This window comes from Suricata suricatta, chromosome 3 (assembly GCF_006229205.1).
Source record: "Suricata suricatta isolate VVHF042 chromosome 3, meerkat_22Aug2017_6uvM2_HiC, whole genome shotgun sequence".
NCBI classification, from domain to species: Eukaryota; Metazoa; Chordata; class Mammalia; order Carnivora; family Herpestidae; genus Suricata; species Suricata suricatta.
In genome coordinates, this window is record NC_043702.1 from 142,331,198 (window position 1) to 142,343,633 (window position 12,436).

General features: G+C 50.6%; 1 protein-coding gene across 1 annotated transcript in view; it reads left to right on the plus strand.

The window, feature by feature from the left end:
- PLXNA2 (plexin A2) overlaps nucleotides 1–12,436 on the plus strand; it is a 205,157-nt gene that overhangs the window by 159,131 nt on the left and 33,590 nt on the right. The window contains exon 13 of the mRNA XM_029935352.1: nucleotides 11,104–11,255. Within this exon, the coding sequence (XP_029791212.1) occupies nucleotides 11,104–11,255 (152 nt within the window). The remainder of the gene's footprint in view (nucleotides 1–11,103; nucleotides 11,256–12,436) is intronic.

Below are 12,436 nucleotides of genomic sequence, written 5' to 3' on the forward strand. Positions count from 1 at the left end.
GGCCACTCTGTTTCCTCTACAGGGCCTAGGAAAGAAAGTTCTAATCTACATCCTCTGCTTTTGTCTCCTGTTTAGAAAGAGGGCAGCAGCAGGGATCTAGGGACTTGAACAGATAATCCATATCCTACTTCTGGCAGTATTAATAAGAATAGCCAGGCTCGACTGTGCCTCAGGATCTTTGCATATCAACTCACTCTAACAATCCTTCAAGATGCCTACAATTATCTTCATTTAAGAGTTGAAGAAAAAGTGCTTAGGGAAATAAATAATTTGCCCAAAGTCACCCATTTTGTTAGTGGCAGAACAAATTCAAAACCAGGACCTTCTGACTCGAGAATGCAGACTTTCCCCCACCATACCATACCAGCTCTCTTGGTTGGAGGGATGGAGGGGTCTTCACTGGCTATACACTTTCCCACCTCACTTCACCCCAGAAATCTCTTGGAATTCTCTTGGAAGTCCCCAGGAGGTGCCAGAAAAGCTAGGAGCATTGGCTACCCTTGTATTGAGCCTTAAAAAACCCTTCACCTATTTTCCTACACATAATTAGGTCTACACTTAATCCTATGAGCGGTGAGGGGGCAGGAAGTGCATTTTGGGGTGTGTTTAAACTTAGGGCAACTCCTTCTTGCCTATACAGGATAGATGTTACTTTAGTTATACATGTGTATTAGCATTATCAGCCTTGACTTCATTGGTTTCCAGTTGTGTCTATCAGCAGGATGATGGCTGAGGTGAAAGTTGGAAATTACCAAGCCTGGTGGTTCTTTTTTTCAAGCATCTCAGCTTGATGAGAGCCCAGAGGATGGAGCCCAGGTGGCTCACACCTGCAGGTGACAGTAGAGCTCAGGATGCAGAATAAGAAAAACTGGCTTGAAACACAAGGGACCGATCTCCAGTTTTGTGGTCCCCAGGGATTGACCAGGAACCTGTCACCATCTGGGTATCAAAGAATGTCCCTATGTGTTTCTGAGGTCACCTGCCACATTGCCCCCTAAGGCCACACTGATGCCCAGCCGTAGGGGTACTGGTTTTGCAGTCATCTCTCCATTGACCACATTGTAGATTTTACTTTGTGAATTCTTCAGTGTCACTAACTTGCCCAATCTCCTCACTGGTTCATGCTCAGGGAGTATAAATTCCCTTTAACACTATGTTAGATACGTATAACTGGGAAAGAAAACCAAATGTAGAAAACCATGCACCTTGCTCTCCAAATTCTTTTTTTTAATGTTTTTATTTGATTTTGAGAGGGAGAGAGAGACAGAGCATGAGTGGGGAGGGGCAGAGAAAGAGAGGGAGACACAGAATCCAAAGCAGGCTCCAGGCTCTGAGCTGTCAGCACAGAGCCCAACGTGGGGCTCAAACCCACGAACCGTGAGATCATGACCTGAGCAGAAGTCAGAAGCTCAGCTGACTGAGCCACCCAGGCGCCCCCACTGTTCTCTAAAACCAGGCATAAGTAATAGTTGCTACAATATTTGTCTGAGATGATCCATTGCTCTTGCATTCCTTCTGTTCTCCATTTGCCCAAATAATTTAAAGTAGATGCCCCTACCCCGAATTCTCTGTTGTGAATGCATTTGTGAAATTGTTTAGGGAGTTGGACATTTACAAGCATTTATCTGTAAGGCTGCACCAAGTCTCTGCAGGAAAGGCTAAAAGCCACCTGCCCAGGGCCAGAAAGACTCGCTGCAAAGTTCCTAACAAATAAATAAATATGTCAGCCAGCATTCCTGAGACACAAGTCAGCACTCTGATCTCCCGTTCATTTATTTGCAGGCCTCATTAATATAACATCACTGCAACAAACAGCTAACGGGGGACGGTGTCAGGATGAATAATGGAGTTACTCTGCTGAGATAACAATTAGGTTTTGAATGTCCTATCCGCTGAGACAGAGCCAGCAAGGATTCACGCCGGGCAGGAGGGCCGGCGTCACCAAGGCCAGAGAGATTTGCAGAGCTCACCAGCTGGGCCCTAGCCCACCACGAAGCATGTGCACACTCGTATGCACACACGTGCTTACACACACACATGAACACACACCAAAGATGGGAAAGAATGTGACAATTTTCCATCTTGAATCCAGCATCCAGGTGTCTCTGGCCAAGAGCCAAGATGCCGTCAAAATGTGCAGGCACAAAGTTGGCACCACTGCCCTCTAAAGTCAAGAAAACCCTAAGCAACAGGAAAGGAGTAAGTGGATTAGTCGGGAGAGGATTATCGGACTATATACCCGCAACTTGTCCTCACTGGCTTGTCCTGATTAGGGGCCACTCGGAGCAGAACCTCCTTGATCCCTATATCAGACCCAGGAACATTTAGTATAAAGCATGTCCATCAGTTGAGGGTGGTCCCTCCCAGATCAACTTCTCTGGGAACCCCATCCTTAGCTGCTCTGGGAGGCTCTGATGTCAGTCTCTCCCACCTGCCCTTAAGCACCCAGTCCAGGGTGCTGACAGCTTGCTGGAGACAAGCAAAGAGCTAGACTGGCCCAGGGGAGAGGCAGCTCATACCATGCTGGGCCATCTCTCCACCAACCAGCCATTTCTCTGGATTCCAGAAGCCTGGCTTCTGCCCATATTTCTCCATCATAAAATAGCAGTAAGAAAAATAATAGCTAACTTTCACAGAATGCTTACCTGCCACCCAGAACTGCACTTGGCACCTAATGTTATCTCATGGAGACCTTATGACTGCCTGTATAAAGTAGGAGCTCTTGGTATCATTAGCCTCGTTTTACAGGTGAGGAAACCAAGGCACTGTGAGGAGTGACAACTTTATCAGAGTCACACTGCTACTAAATTTTAGAATGAGCAGTTAACTGTCAGCTCCTTGGTTCTTGAGCCCCCATATGTGACCTGTGTCCTCTTTCCTGAGCTCACTTAAGACAACAGAACTCTCATCTCACAGGGCTAAAGGGGGAAAGGGGTTGGCACCTCACTCTTTGTCTAGCCTGCTGCAGGGATGGAAAGAAAGTCAGGGGTTCCCATGCCCGGCATCACGTGGGGAGACCGGACATGAACAGTGCAAGGTGACGAAGGGGCAAAGCCCAGTGGGGTGGGTGCACATCCACAGCGACAGGGATAGCGGGGAGACAGGGGGAAGCTGAGAAGCTCAGAGACATGGCAGTGACCAGCAAAGCCAATGGGTGGAGCTTCTAGGAAAGCAGCAAGCTCTGGTCTAAGCCATGGGGGACGGGTTGGGGGGACCTTAGAAGAGGGAAACCCACGAGCAAACCAGGGCATGAGTCCTCTCAGCTGGTGATCCAGGAGTTTCTTCCCAGACAAGAGGATGGTCCACTCAGGCCGCGTTGTGTGGATGCTGAAAGCACAGGTTAGCTGTACCTGTTGGGCTCTACCCCTCTCGCTGTGTAACCTTGAGCAAGTTACTTCCTGTCTCTGGATATGAGTCCCCCTCTGTAAAAAGGAAATTGTCATAGGACCTCCCTCACAGCTTGTTTGGAGCCCTAAGTGGGATAAAATATGTAAAGCCCTTGGCACCATTCCTGGCTCATGATAAGGAGTTAATAAATGAAGCGATGTAAGAGTATGCAATGATAAAGGAAATGAAATAAATGATGGTAGCCATCGTTATCAGAATCTTCCATAACCAGGAGCCCGTGTTCGGCTTCTGCCTTCGCTCCACATGTCCTTCAGGCAGGAGATCCAAGTTGAGAAAGACGGGTTCTCTAGGATGGAAACCAGGCCTCATGAGGCTCCTGCCAAGAAGGGGTCTTCCCCTGAGCCTTGAACCCCTAGCCTGCAGGAGCCCCCCAGCTCTGCCCGCCGGAGTGGCCCAGGTAGCCCTCCCCAGGCTCTCAGGCCCTGAGGCCTGGGGCACCTCGCTCTGTGCTCCTCAGCGCAGCCCCTCAGAGCTCCCCAGCTGTAATTAATCGGCTGCATCTGCTGTCGCCCTTGGGCGGCTTTGTGGCACAGTTCCCTCCGAACCGTTCAATTAGTGACTGCGAGAATCAGGGCGAGAGGAGCATCACGGCGGCGGCTTTCCAGGTCACAGCACCCACGGTGGAAAACAAACATGTCGCAGTCTGGCAGGAGCACAGATTTGGCCGGGGTGCTCGGGAACTCAGCGGGGCTCCGTTGGGCTGTGTGGCTGGCAGGTGGAGTCTGGGGGTGCAGAGGTGGCTCCCTAGCCAGAGGCTCTGGGGGACCTTGGGAAGGACCAGCAGGAGACTGCATAGCCCCCTACCATTGACACATGCCAACCTCATCCCACATCTTACGGCCTGCTCATCCTGGCTTAGGACCAGCTGATGGAGTACTTGGCTCAGACGTGGACCAGCCTCCCGTCCACCTGGGCCGGTCGGGGGCTGCTTCTGGGGCAGGTGTGGGGCTGCTGGACTGAGCCCTCTGCCCTAACACCTTTCCCACAGTCTCCTTCTGAAAGCTGCATGTAGACAAATGTTTTATTCTACAATCAGCTAATAGACCAGTAAGCTTAATGCAAGGTAATAACACAACTTCAGTTCCCATTAAGATGCAAATAAAGGTTTCTTTAGGGAGAAGAGGCTAGCAGGGTGAGAGGTACCTAAAATAGGGGAAGGGACTCCAGGGAGGGAGAAAAAAAGAGACTTGGGAAAGAGACCAAGGTTTACCCTCCCTGTGGGATTTGCCCAGGGCTGGCCAGGTTAATGGCATATGTGACAAGCGGAGGGGAGTCACCTGCGCAGGCCCTCCTAACTACACACCAGGCAGGCCTTTGCTCAAGCCACAAGCGTACTTTGGGTCATTACACTCTAAGAGAATGCCTGGACATCCAAGGGTCCAAAGGAAAGCTGCTGAAATGATCAAAGGGTTTAGAAAACAAGATCTTCCAACAAAAGGCTAACAGAATTACGGAAGCACAGGCCAGGGGTGACTTAATTGCTGTCTTCAGTATCTGAAAGATGTCTGATGAGGAGACAGCTGTTCAGTCCTCCATTCAATGAGGAATCACACCAGAAATTGGCTTAAATTAAAGGAACGAGAGATTGCAGGAAGGACTTCTTGAGATTCCGTTAGAATACATCACTCCCAAGCGGCCCATAGACACCTCCATTCTTCCAGCGTCATTATAGAACACGGTTTGTTCTACAATCTGGTGGGACCAGCATTTCCCAGTAACAGAGAACTGGGGATATTTATTGAAGGCTGCCATGCTGCAGGCCGTGTGCTAAGCATCAGGTTGCTAAGCAAAAGTGAGATTGTCTCTGTCCCAAGATAGTTACTGTCTCATTGAGAAAAGAAGCAGTTTACCACCCGGCGTGGCCATTACTGTCGGGCACGTTCACAAAGGACGGTGGGAATGTAGGAGAAGGTGCTACTGCATCTGCTCGAGGGGGTCCGAGGAAGCGTCACTGGGTGGGGGTGGGGAGGGTGCATCTTTGAGCAGAGTCCTTGCAGGAGAGGTAGGCATTTATCAGTGGACACATGGACCGGCAGGGGGAATGACACATTGCCTTTAGACACTATTGGCCTGGGGACCCTTGGCTCTCCCCAAGAGCACATGGAGTACATAAGAGAACTGCAGCTCTGGGGAGTCAGCGGGGAGGAGTGTACAGTGGGAGTCGGCACAGAACACAGGGGCGATAGAACCCCCTTCACCCCCACCCAGCAATAGCAACTGCTTCTGGATGCATCTCTACCTCATCCCCTTCTTCTGAGGTCCACAGACGAGAAGTTAGATTTCCAGTCCACGGTATAATATGTGTTGGAAAGCATGGGACTGAAGTGATCAATGTCTCAAGATCCCAGCTGATTTTACAGGTTCCCAGCTCCCCTCCCCATCTCTCCACACCCTCTCTACCCACACTCACACACACTCATACACATCCCAAACTGTCAGACCATTTGTTTGTGTGGGTGTCTCATTCAGAATTACTTTCCTGGAAGAATTCGCTGTGAAATGCAATGCTTACCCCAGAATGGCTCATCGCCAGGGCAAGAAGGGAGGGAAGGAAGAATGAAGACCATTTTAGCCAGGGCCTGTGACCTCCTCAATTTATTCTGGGTGAAAGGGTAATGTCTGGCTCAGAGTCTGCCTCTGTGCGGGGCCCAGAGTCCACCAAAGCCAAGGTCCTGTCCTCGGCAGTGTGGACAAACTCAGGCTCTCTCCTGTCAGCCCACGGGCAGCTCTCTCTACCCCCATCATTCCAGCAGGTCCCTGCGTCCTCCTTGCAGAGGGACAGAAAGATTCCTGTCATCTCTCAGCTCCTCCCAACACCACCATCCCATGTTTTTGTGATCTGGGAAGGCACAGGTGCAGGGGGAACACCAGGGAGGAAATCACAGTTGTCAAGGCCTGACCTCTAAAACCGCCATCATATTAGGGACTTTCCAGATGTCTTCCTTAACCTTCAGAACATCCCCGTGAGGGAAGCGTTGTTATCTGTTTTCTGATAAGGACACTGAGACCGAAGGTCACATAGGTCATACGTGTCAGAGCAAAAATTCATATCCCAGTCTGTCTTACTGTCTTCCTGCCACAGATGCTACCCAAGTATCAGATGGGCTCTCTTGCTAGCAGCCCAAGGGCCATCTGAAACCACACACGAAGACATGTGGATCTGGTCACCATCCTGGCCCTGTCTTGGTTCCCCTCTATAAGTGGGGGGATCTATAACCCCCCCCCACGCCTTTTCACCCTCACCTCCATGGCGGCTTAGCTCTTCCCTGCCCTGGAGCCCCACTGCTTCCTCTTCTGGGATTCCTTCCTTGTAATTCTGCAAGCAGGGGACTCCGCAGAGCTGCTGCATCACAGACCCGTGTCATTCTCCCAAGAGAATCAAGCTTTGCAGATGCTACGCTGACCATTCTGCAATCTAACGCTGTTTTTAAGAGACAGCCCTGTGGGCAATCTCCAGGGTGGACTGGGGAACCCGCAGCTGCCTGGTCTGAAGTGGTTGGTATATTAAAAATCTGTTTACTTTCTCTCAGGAGAATAAGCCGTTTTCCACCAAGCCTCCCCTCTGTAGCTTCTCCCCAGTACCTGGTCCTGGGAGAAACTAGGAAAACAGGATGCCTGGGTTTTTACCACTCCAGGCCACCACATGGACAGCAAGGCCCTTATACTCATTCTCAGAGTCACCCAGAAGCCTTCAGGTGTTGGGGGATGTTTCGTGCTGGATACCTTTCTCTGCTCCTTTGCTCCCCGAGCCCAGACCTCCACCTTGACTCACTCTGATTTTAAGCCAGAAGAGAGCAAGTGATGTTCAAAGGCACAGAGATTTTTAAAGTGCATTGTGTGGATAGGAATCCCTGATATCTGGGTAGAACATGGACATAGTAGAAGATAGCAGATGTGGCTGATAAAGTAACAAAGATCAGAACTTGAAGGACAGGGGTGCCTGGGTGGCTCGGTCAGTTATGCGTTGGACTCCAGCTCAGGTCATGATCTTGTGGTTCATGAGTTCTTGCCCTGCATCAGACTCTGTGCCCATAGCTCAGAGCCTGGATCCTGCTTCAGATTCTCATGTTCTCTCTCTGTCTCGCGCTCTCTCTCTCTCTCAATCTCAAAAGTAAATATTTAATAATCTATATTAAAAAAAACCGTGAAGGACAAGTGCCAGGCCAGGAATTAGGGACTTTGCCTTAACAGTGGTCAGAGCCATTATAGATCTTCAGAGCAGGCAGCTAGCTCGTGATGGTCACCTGTGATAAGAGGAAGTTAGATCTAATGGAAGAATGTGGACGCCCTCGCGGTAAGCGTGAGTGGGAAGTGGAGTTGCTGTGCTCAACGCCAACTCTGGAAGACAGAGTGGGACACAGATTCAAAAGATGCTGGGAAATGAGATGTGATAGTGGCTGGCGACTGTTATTTATTATACATGGAAGGTGAGGGAAAGGAAACTGTTGAAGCCACTTGTAAGTTTCCTGGCTGGGTACCCAGTGATTCCATTAACCTTGAAAGAGAATCTGTGAGGATAATCAGGTTGGGGGGTGGAAGGAGGAAAAATTAAGAGTTCATTTTGAGACAGGGTGAGATTTGAGGTGCCTGAGGGACGCACCTGTGGAAGCGGAGATGTCCGGTAGCAATTGGATATATGAATATGGAGCTCAGGAGAGAGGTCTGTGCCAACGATATAGATTTGAAAGTCATCACTAATGGAGACCTTGGGAATCCTTTTGCAAATCCAATGCTCAGCACCTCATCTGTGTTTGGGAAATCCTGACTTTTACACATCCATTTGGTTTTAAGCAAGGAAGATGTAAGCTGTGTCCCTTGTAAGCCCTAGAACGCCGTGGTTACTTAGTGCCTTGACCCCAGATTCCTTTGCTCCCTGCCCCAGGGGCTGGCAGCATGGCACATAACATATGTTGTGTGGGAGAGAAGACCCCCAGGGACCCACCAGTCCCCAGGCATTTTCCAATTACCTAGAAGGACTGATTCTCCAGATTCGGATGCCAGCAGCTGGTAGTCAGCTTAGAAGTGATTAAGCTGGTGTTTCCTCATCCCAAACTAGCTATTTCTTTGGCATGTGTCTTCATGCCAAGGTTATAACACTTGTTAATAACTTGAAAATTTTTTTTCATTTCTAAACAATATAAGCAGGCTTATGCCTCTGAACAGATATGTGCTGGCAAAGGGACCCTGCAAACCTCCAAGTGACCCTGGTCTGTCTCGGACCTCACCCCTGAATGTCAGAAGGGGACACTGCAGTGACTTACCAGCTGAAGAAATCTGCCTGGTGGAAGCTGCCAGCGCTGCCGAATAATTCACAATCCAATCCCCACATGCTACCTGCAAGATGGAAATATTTTTAGGCTTTCCAGAAAGATTTCGTTTCACAGTTTTTCTGAAAGGTTGTAATTAACTGCAGCGAGCAAAAGAATGTCTTTTTAAAAATAAATGTGGGGGAAGGAGCGCAAACCAATCCCCACGGTTTTGTCAGTCACTGCTGGTAGGTGGGCTCTTGCCCCAGGAGGCCGGGGGAGGGCTGAGAGGGGCCGGGCGGGGCTCTTTGACGTGGGTCATGGGAGAACCCAGGCAGTCGGATTGGCTCAAAGCAAATTCTTTCCCACTGATGTCTCCTCAGGGGTGCAGAAGCATTCCCCTCCCTGGTCCTCCTTAACATGGGTCCATCTCACAGAGCCCTGGGGGCCCACATTCCAGAGGAAACAGCACTAGGGGAGAGTGCAACAGCCAAGGTCCAGTACTGGTTCATTCTAGAATCCCCCAGGGACAGGAAAGCTGTGGGGCTACCTATTCCTCCTTCCAGCTTTTCTCTCTACAAATTGTTCTGCTTCCCTCGCCACACACACTCACGCCCAACACACAAAGGTGCCTCCGAGCTACCTCCACTATCCCTCCCTTGATTCCTTTCTTGAATCTTGTTTATTTTTATTCTTAAGGTGGGATATTTTACTCCCAGAAAAGGGAGTGAGAGCCTCAGACAAGGTGACTTGGGTGACGTGAGCCCCAAGACAAGAAAGTTCATCCCCTCCTCCGACCCCTGCAAGGAGGGAAGGAGGTCACACCATGTAAGAATTGCAGGAAAGGATGGGGGTCAGGAGGTCTGAGTTTGAATCCTGACTGTGCAGCCAACTTGCCAAGTGCCCAGGAGTCGGCCGGGGAGGGAGGCCTGTTTCTGTCTTCCTACCCACGATCGGGGCGTCTCTACCCAGTGTCATCACCTGGGGATTCATGCCAGGTGGTTGTACAGTCATGGTGCCTGCAGCACAGGCAGAGCGTAGTGCCCCTTTGGGGGACAGGGAGGAGGGAAAGGTCTCCAGAGCCTTTTATAGCATTTCATTCATTTCATTACACTGACTTACCGTCTCTGCTCTGGGCACACTGGCTCCCCTGGGCACTCCACCAGCATGAACAGGGTTAAAGGGAGGCTCCCAGTGGGGCCCATGCACACAGGATCCTGGGCTGCAGCTCTGCCCAGAGACTCCATCTGGGAGATTCTGGTGGACTCTCGGCCTTGACCAGCCCACCCTCCCTTCCCTCCCTTCCTGTCTTGCCTTTGTTATGGTGTAAAGAAAAGAGCCTTGGACTTTTTTACAAATGTATATATAAGTTGTATGGGAATCTGAGTATAAGATACTCTGAGCCTGCTTCCAGTGATTGAGTTCATTCCTAATTTCCCTCTACTTCAGATAACAGGACCACACAGGATGGACTTAGCCGCTGGGGTGGACTTACCCAAAGAGCGGCATTCTTCCGAGAGCCTGATCTAATCCCAGAGAGATGTTCACACCTTGGGAGAGCCTGATTCTGTAGTTCCTTTGCCTGTTGGGTCCAGGCAAAAGGAGACCACATTTGGTGACTGAATTAGGAAATGAATAACTAAATACATGATCCTTGTTAATGAGAAGCCAGGAAAATTTGGGAAATCCTCATGTTATTTGTTCATGGTTTTAACATGCATCGTGGGCTTTTTCCGCAGCGTGTGTCCAACATACTTTCTATCTTCAGTCTTGCCCCTTGAAGCAGTACCTGATCTCAGACTCCTCTGGGGTCCCACACTTTCCTCTAAATCTGCCTTAGCACTGTGTGTGTGCCCTGCATCAGCATTATGTCCGGCTCCCTTAAGCTCTACTTCCTGGACCTTCCTTGAGGGCAAGCTTCCTGATTTCCTGCATATTCACCATTCCCCCTACAGTGCTTGGCATGCAGGAGTGATAATAATAGCACATGACAATTACAGAGCCCTTTCTGGTTCCCAAAAAGCTCCCAAACATGCCCTGTTTGGTGCCAGGTTGGTAGAGATGATGATTCCCCTTGCCCCCCACCCCCCACCATTCACCACTGAGAAGAACTGAGGTCAAGGGAGATGACGTGATTTGATCACCATCAGGCAGCACATCTCCAAACAACGATTTCCTGCCTCCCGTCCAGTGCTTTCTGATAATTTTTTTGTAATAAATGAACGCTTGAAGGAATTAACGACCTGAAGAACTGAAGAAATAGTGTAAGACAAAGTAGTGTTAAAATGATGTCAGGACCCTAGAGAGACTAAAAAGTGGAGAAAATATGCCATGTGTTCATGCATGCCAGGTGTGCACAAAGTGCCCAGCCTCCCTCGGGAAAGGACCAGGGCACCGCTGTCTCAGCCTCTGTGGCCCAGCATGTTTGTGACCCATTTCCCTCCCGCAGATTCTGACGGTGTCTGGACCACCTGAAGGAGGGACCCGAGTGACCATCCATGGTGTGAACCTGGGCCTGGACTTCTCTGAGATCGCCCACCACGTGCAGGTGGCTGGTGTGCCCTGCACCCCCCTGCCAGGGGATTACATCATCGCTGAGCAGTGAGTGCAGCCCGCTCTGGCCTGCCCTTTTCCCATGGAGCCTCAGGGTAGGGACTGTCCCATCCCCTTTTATGGGACTTCTCCAGGACTCCCTCCCACCCCTCTCGTCCCATGCACCCTTCCCCCAAAAGCCTTCCCTGGGCCCTCTTCTACCCCACCTCCACTTCCAAAGGCTCCCATCTGTGTGATTCCCTGTCCCCAGGCTCTCTGGCATCAGAGCTCCTGGCCCAACCCCGCCTCTCATTCAGTCTTCGCCTGCCCACCAGCCACCAAGCCATGTTCTCATCCAGTTCAGGCTCCTCCTGGGTCTCTCCAGCCGCTCCGCTGCCAGTCCCCATTGGAATGCATCCCGCACGGTGGGCTGCGGGCAACAATTTGTTTGGCTCATGGGGCTCTGACAGCAGCTTAATCCGAGCAGGGCCTCCGCCGGAGCAAATTCATTTATTTCACTAAGGGAAATGTCAGCTGGAAATTAGAAAATAGGCATGTAGTGGCGGACAGGCGAATGGGGCTCCAGGAGTGACATATGTTCCAATTTGGGGTGTTCATTTGGCTGTGGTGACCGCTGTGGAGTTGGTGGGCAGGAGATGGGCACAAAGGGGGGGAGCAGGAGCTTGGAAGGAGGGATGCACCCCCCCACCCCAATCCCAAAGAGAAAGGGACTGGAGATCATCCTGCATGATTTGTCATGTAAAGTGGGGTCAAGTCTTGCTGATCCCACTGAGAACACAGCTGTGCAAGGAGGAGGGAGAGCTTCTTTGTGGGAGGGGCTTCTCTGTCCTAGTTCCACCCCCTGCCTCCCCAGGTGGTCCTCCTGACCTGCCCAGACCCAGTCTTTAGTAACAACCAGAAAAATGACATCACTTTCTCTTCTGCCAGCCCCTGCACTTTCTCATCCATTTTCTTATTTTTAATTGGGAAGGACTCAGAGATAGATAGATATTGTGATCTCCCTTTACAAAGCAGGAGAAGGCAAAAGGCTTGGAGAAGTGAAATGACTTCCCTGATTCACTCAGTGCATAAGTTGCCCAGGCAGAGCTGGAGCCCGAGTCTCCTGACTTGCACTCCAGGTCTCCCCAGCTCCTAAGAGCCAGAGGGCAGGACTCCTGGACAAGAATGGCCTGCAAATGTCATGATCCTCTGGGGTCGGGAGCCATGATTCTGGCGTGGGCCCAGAGCAG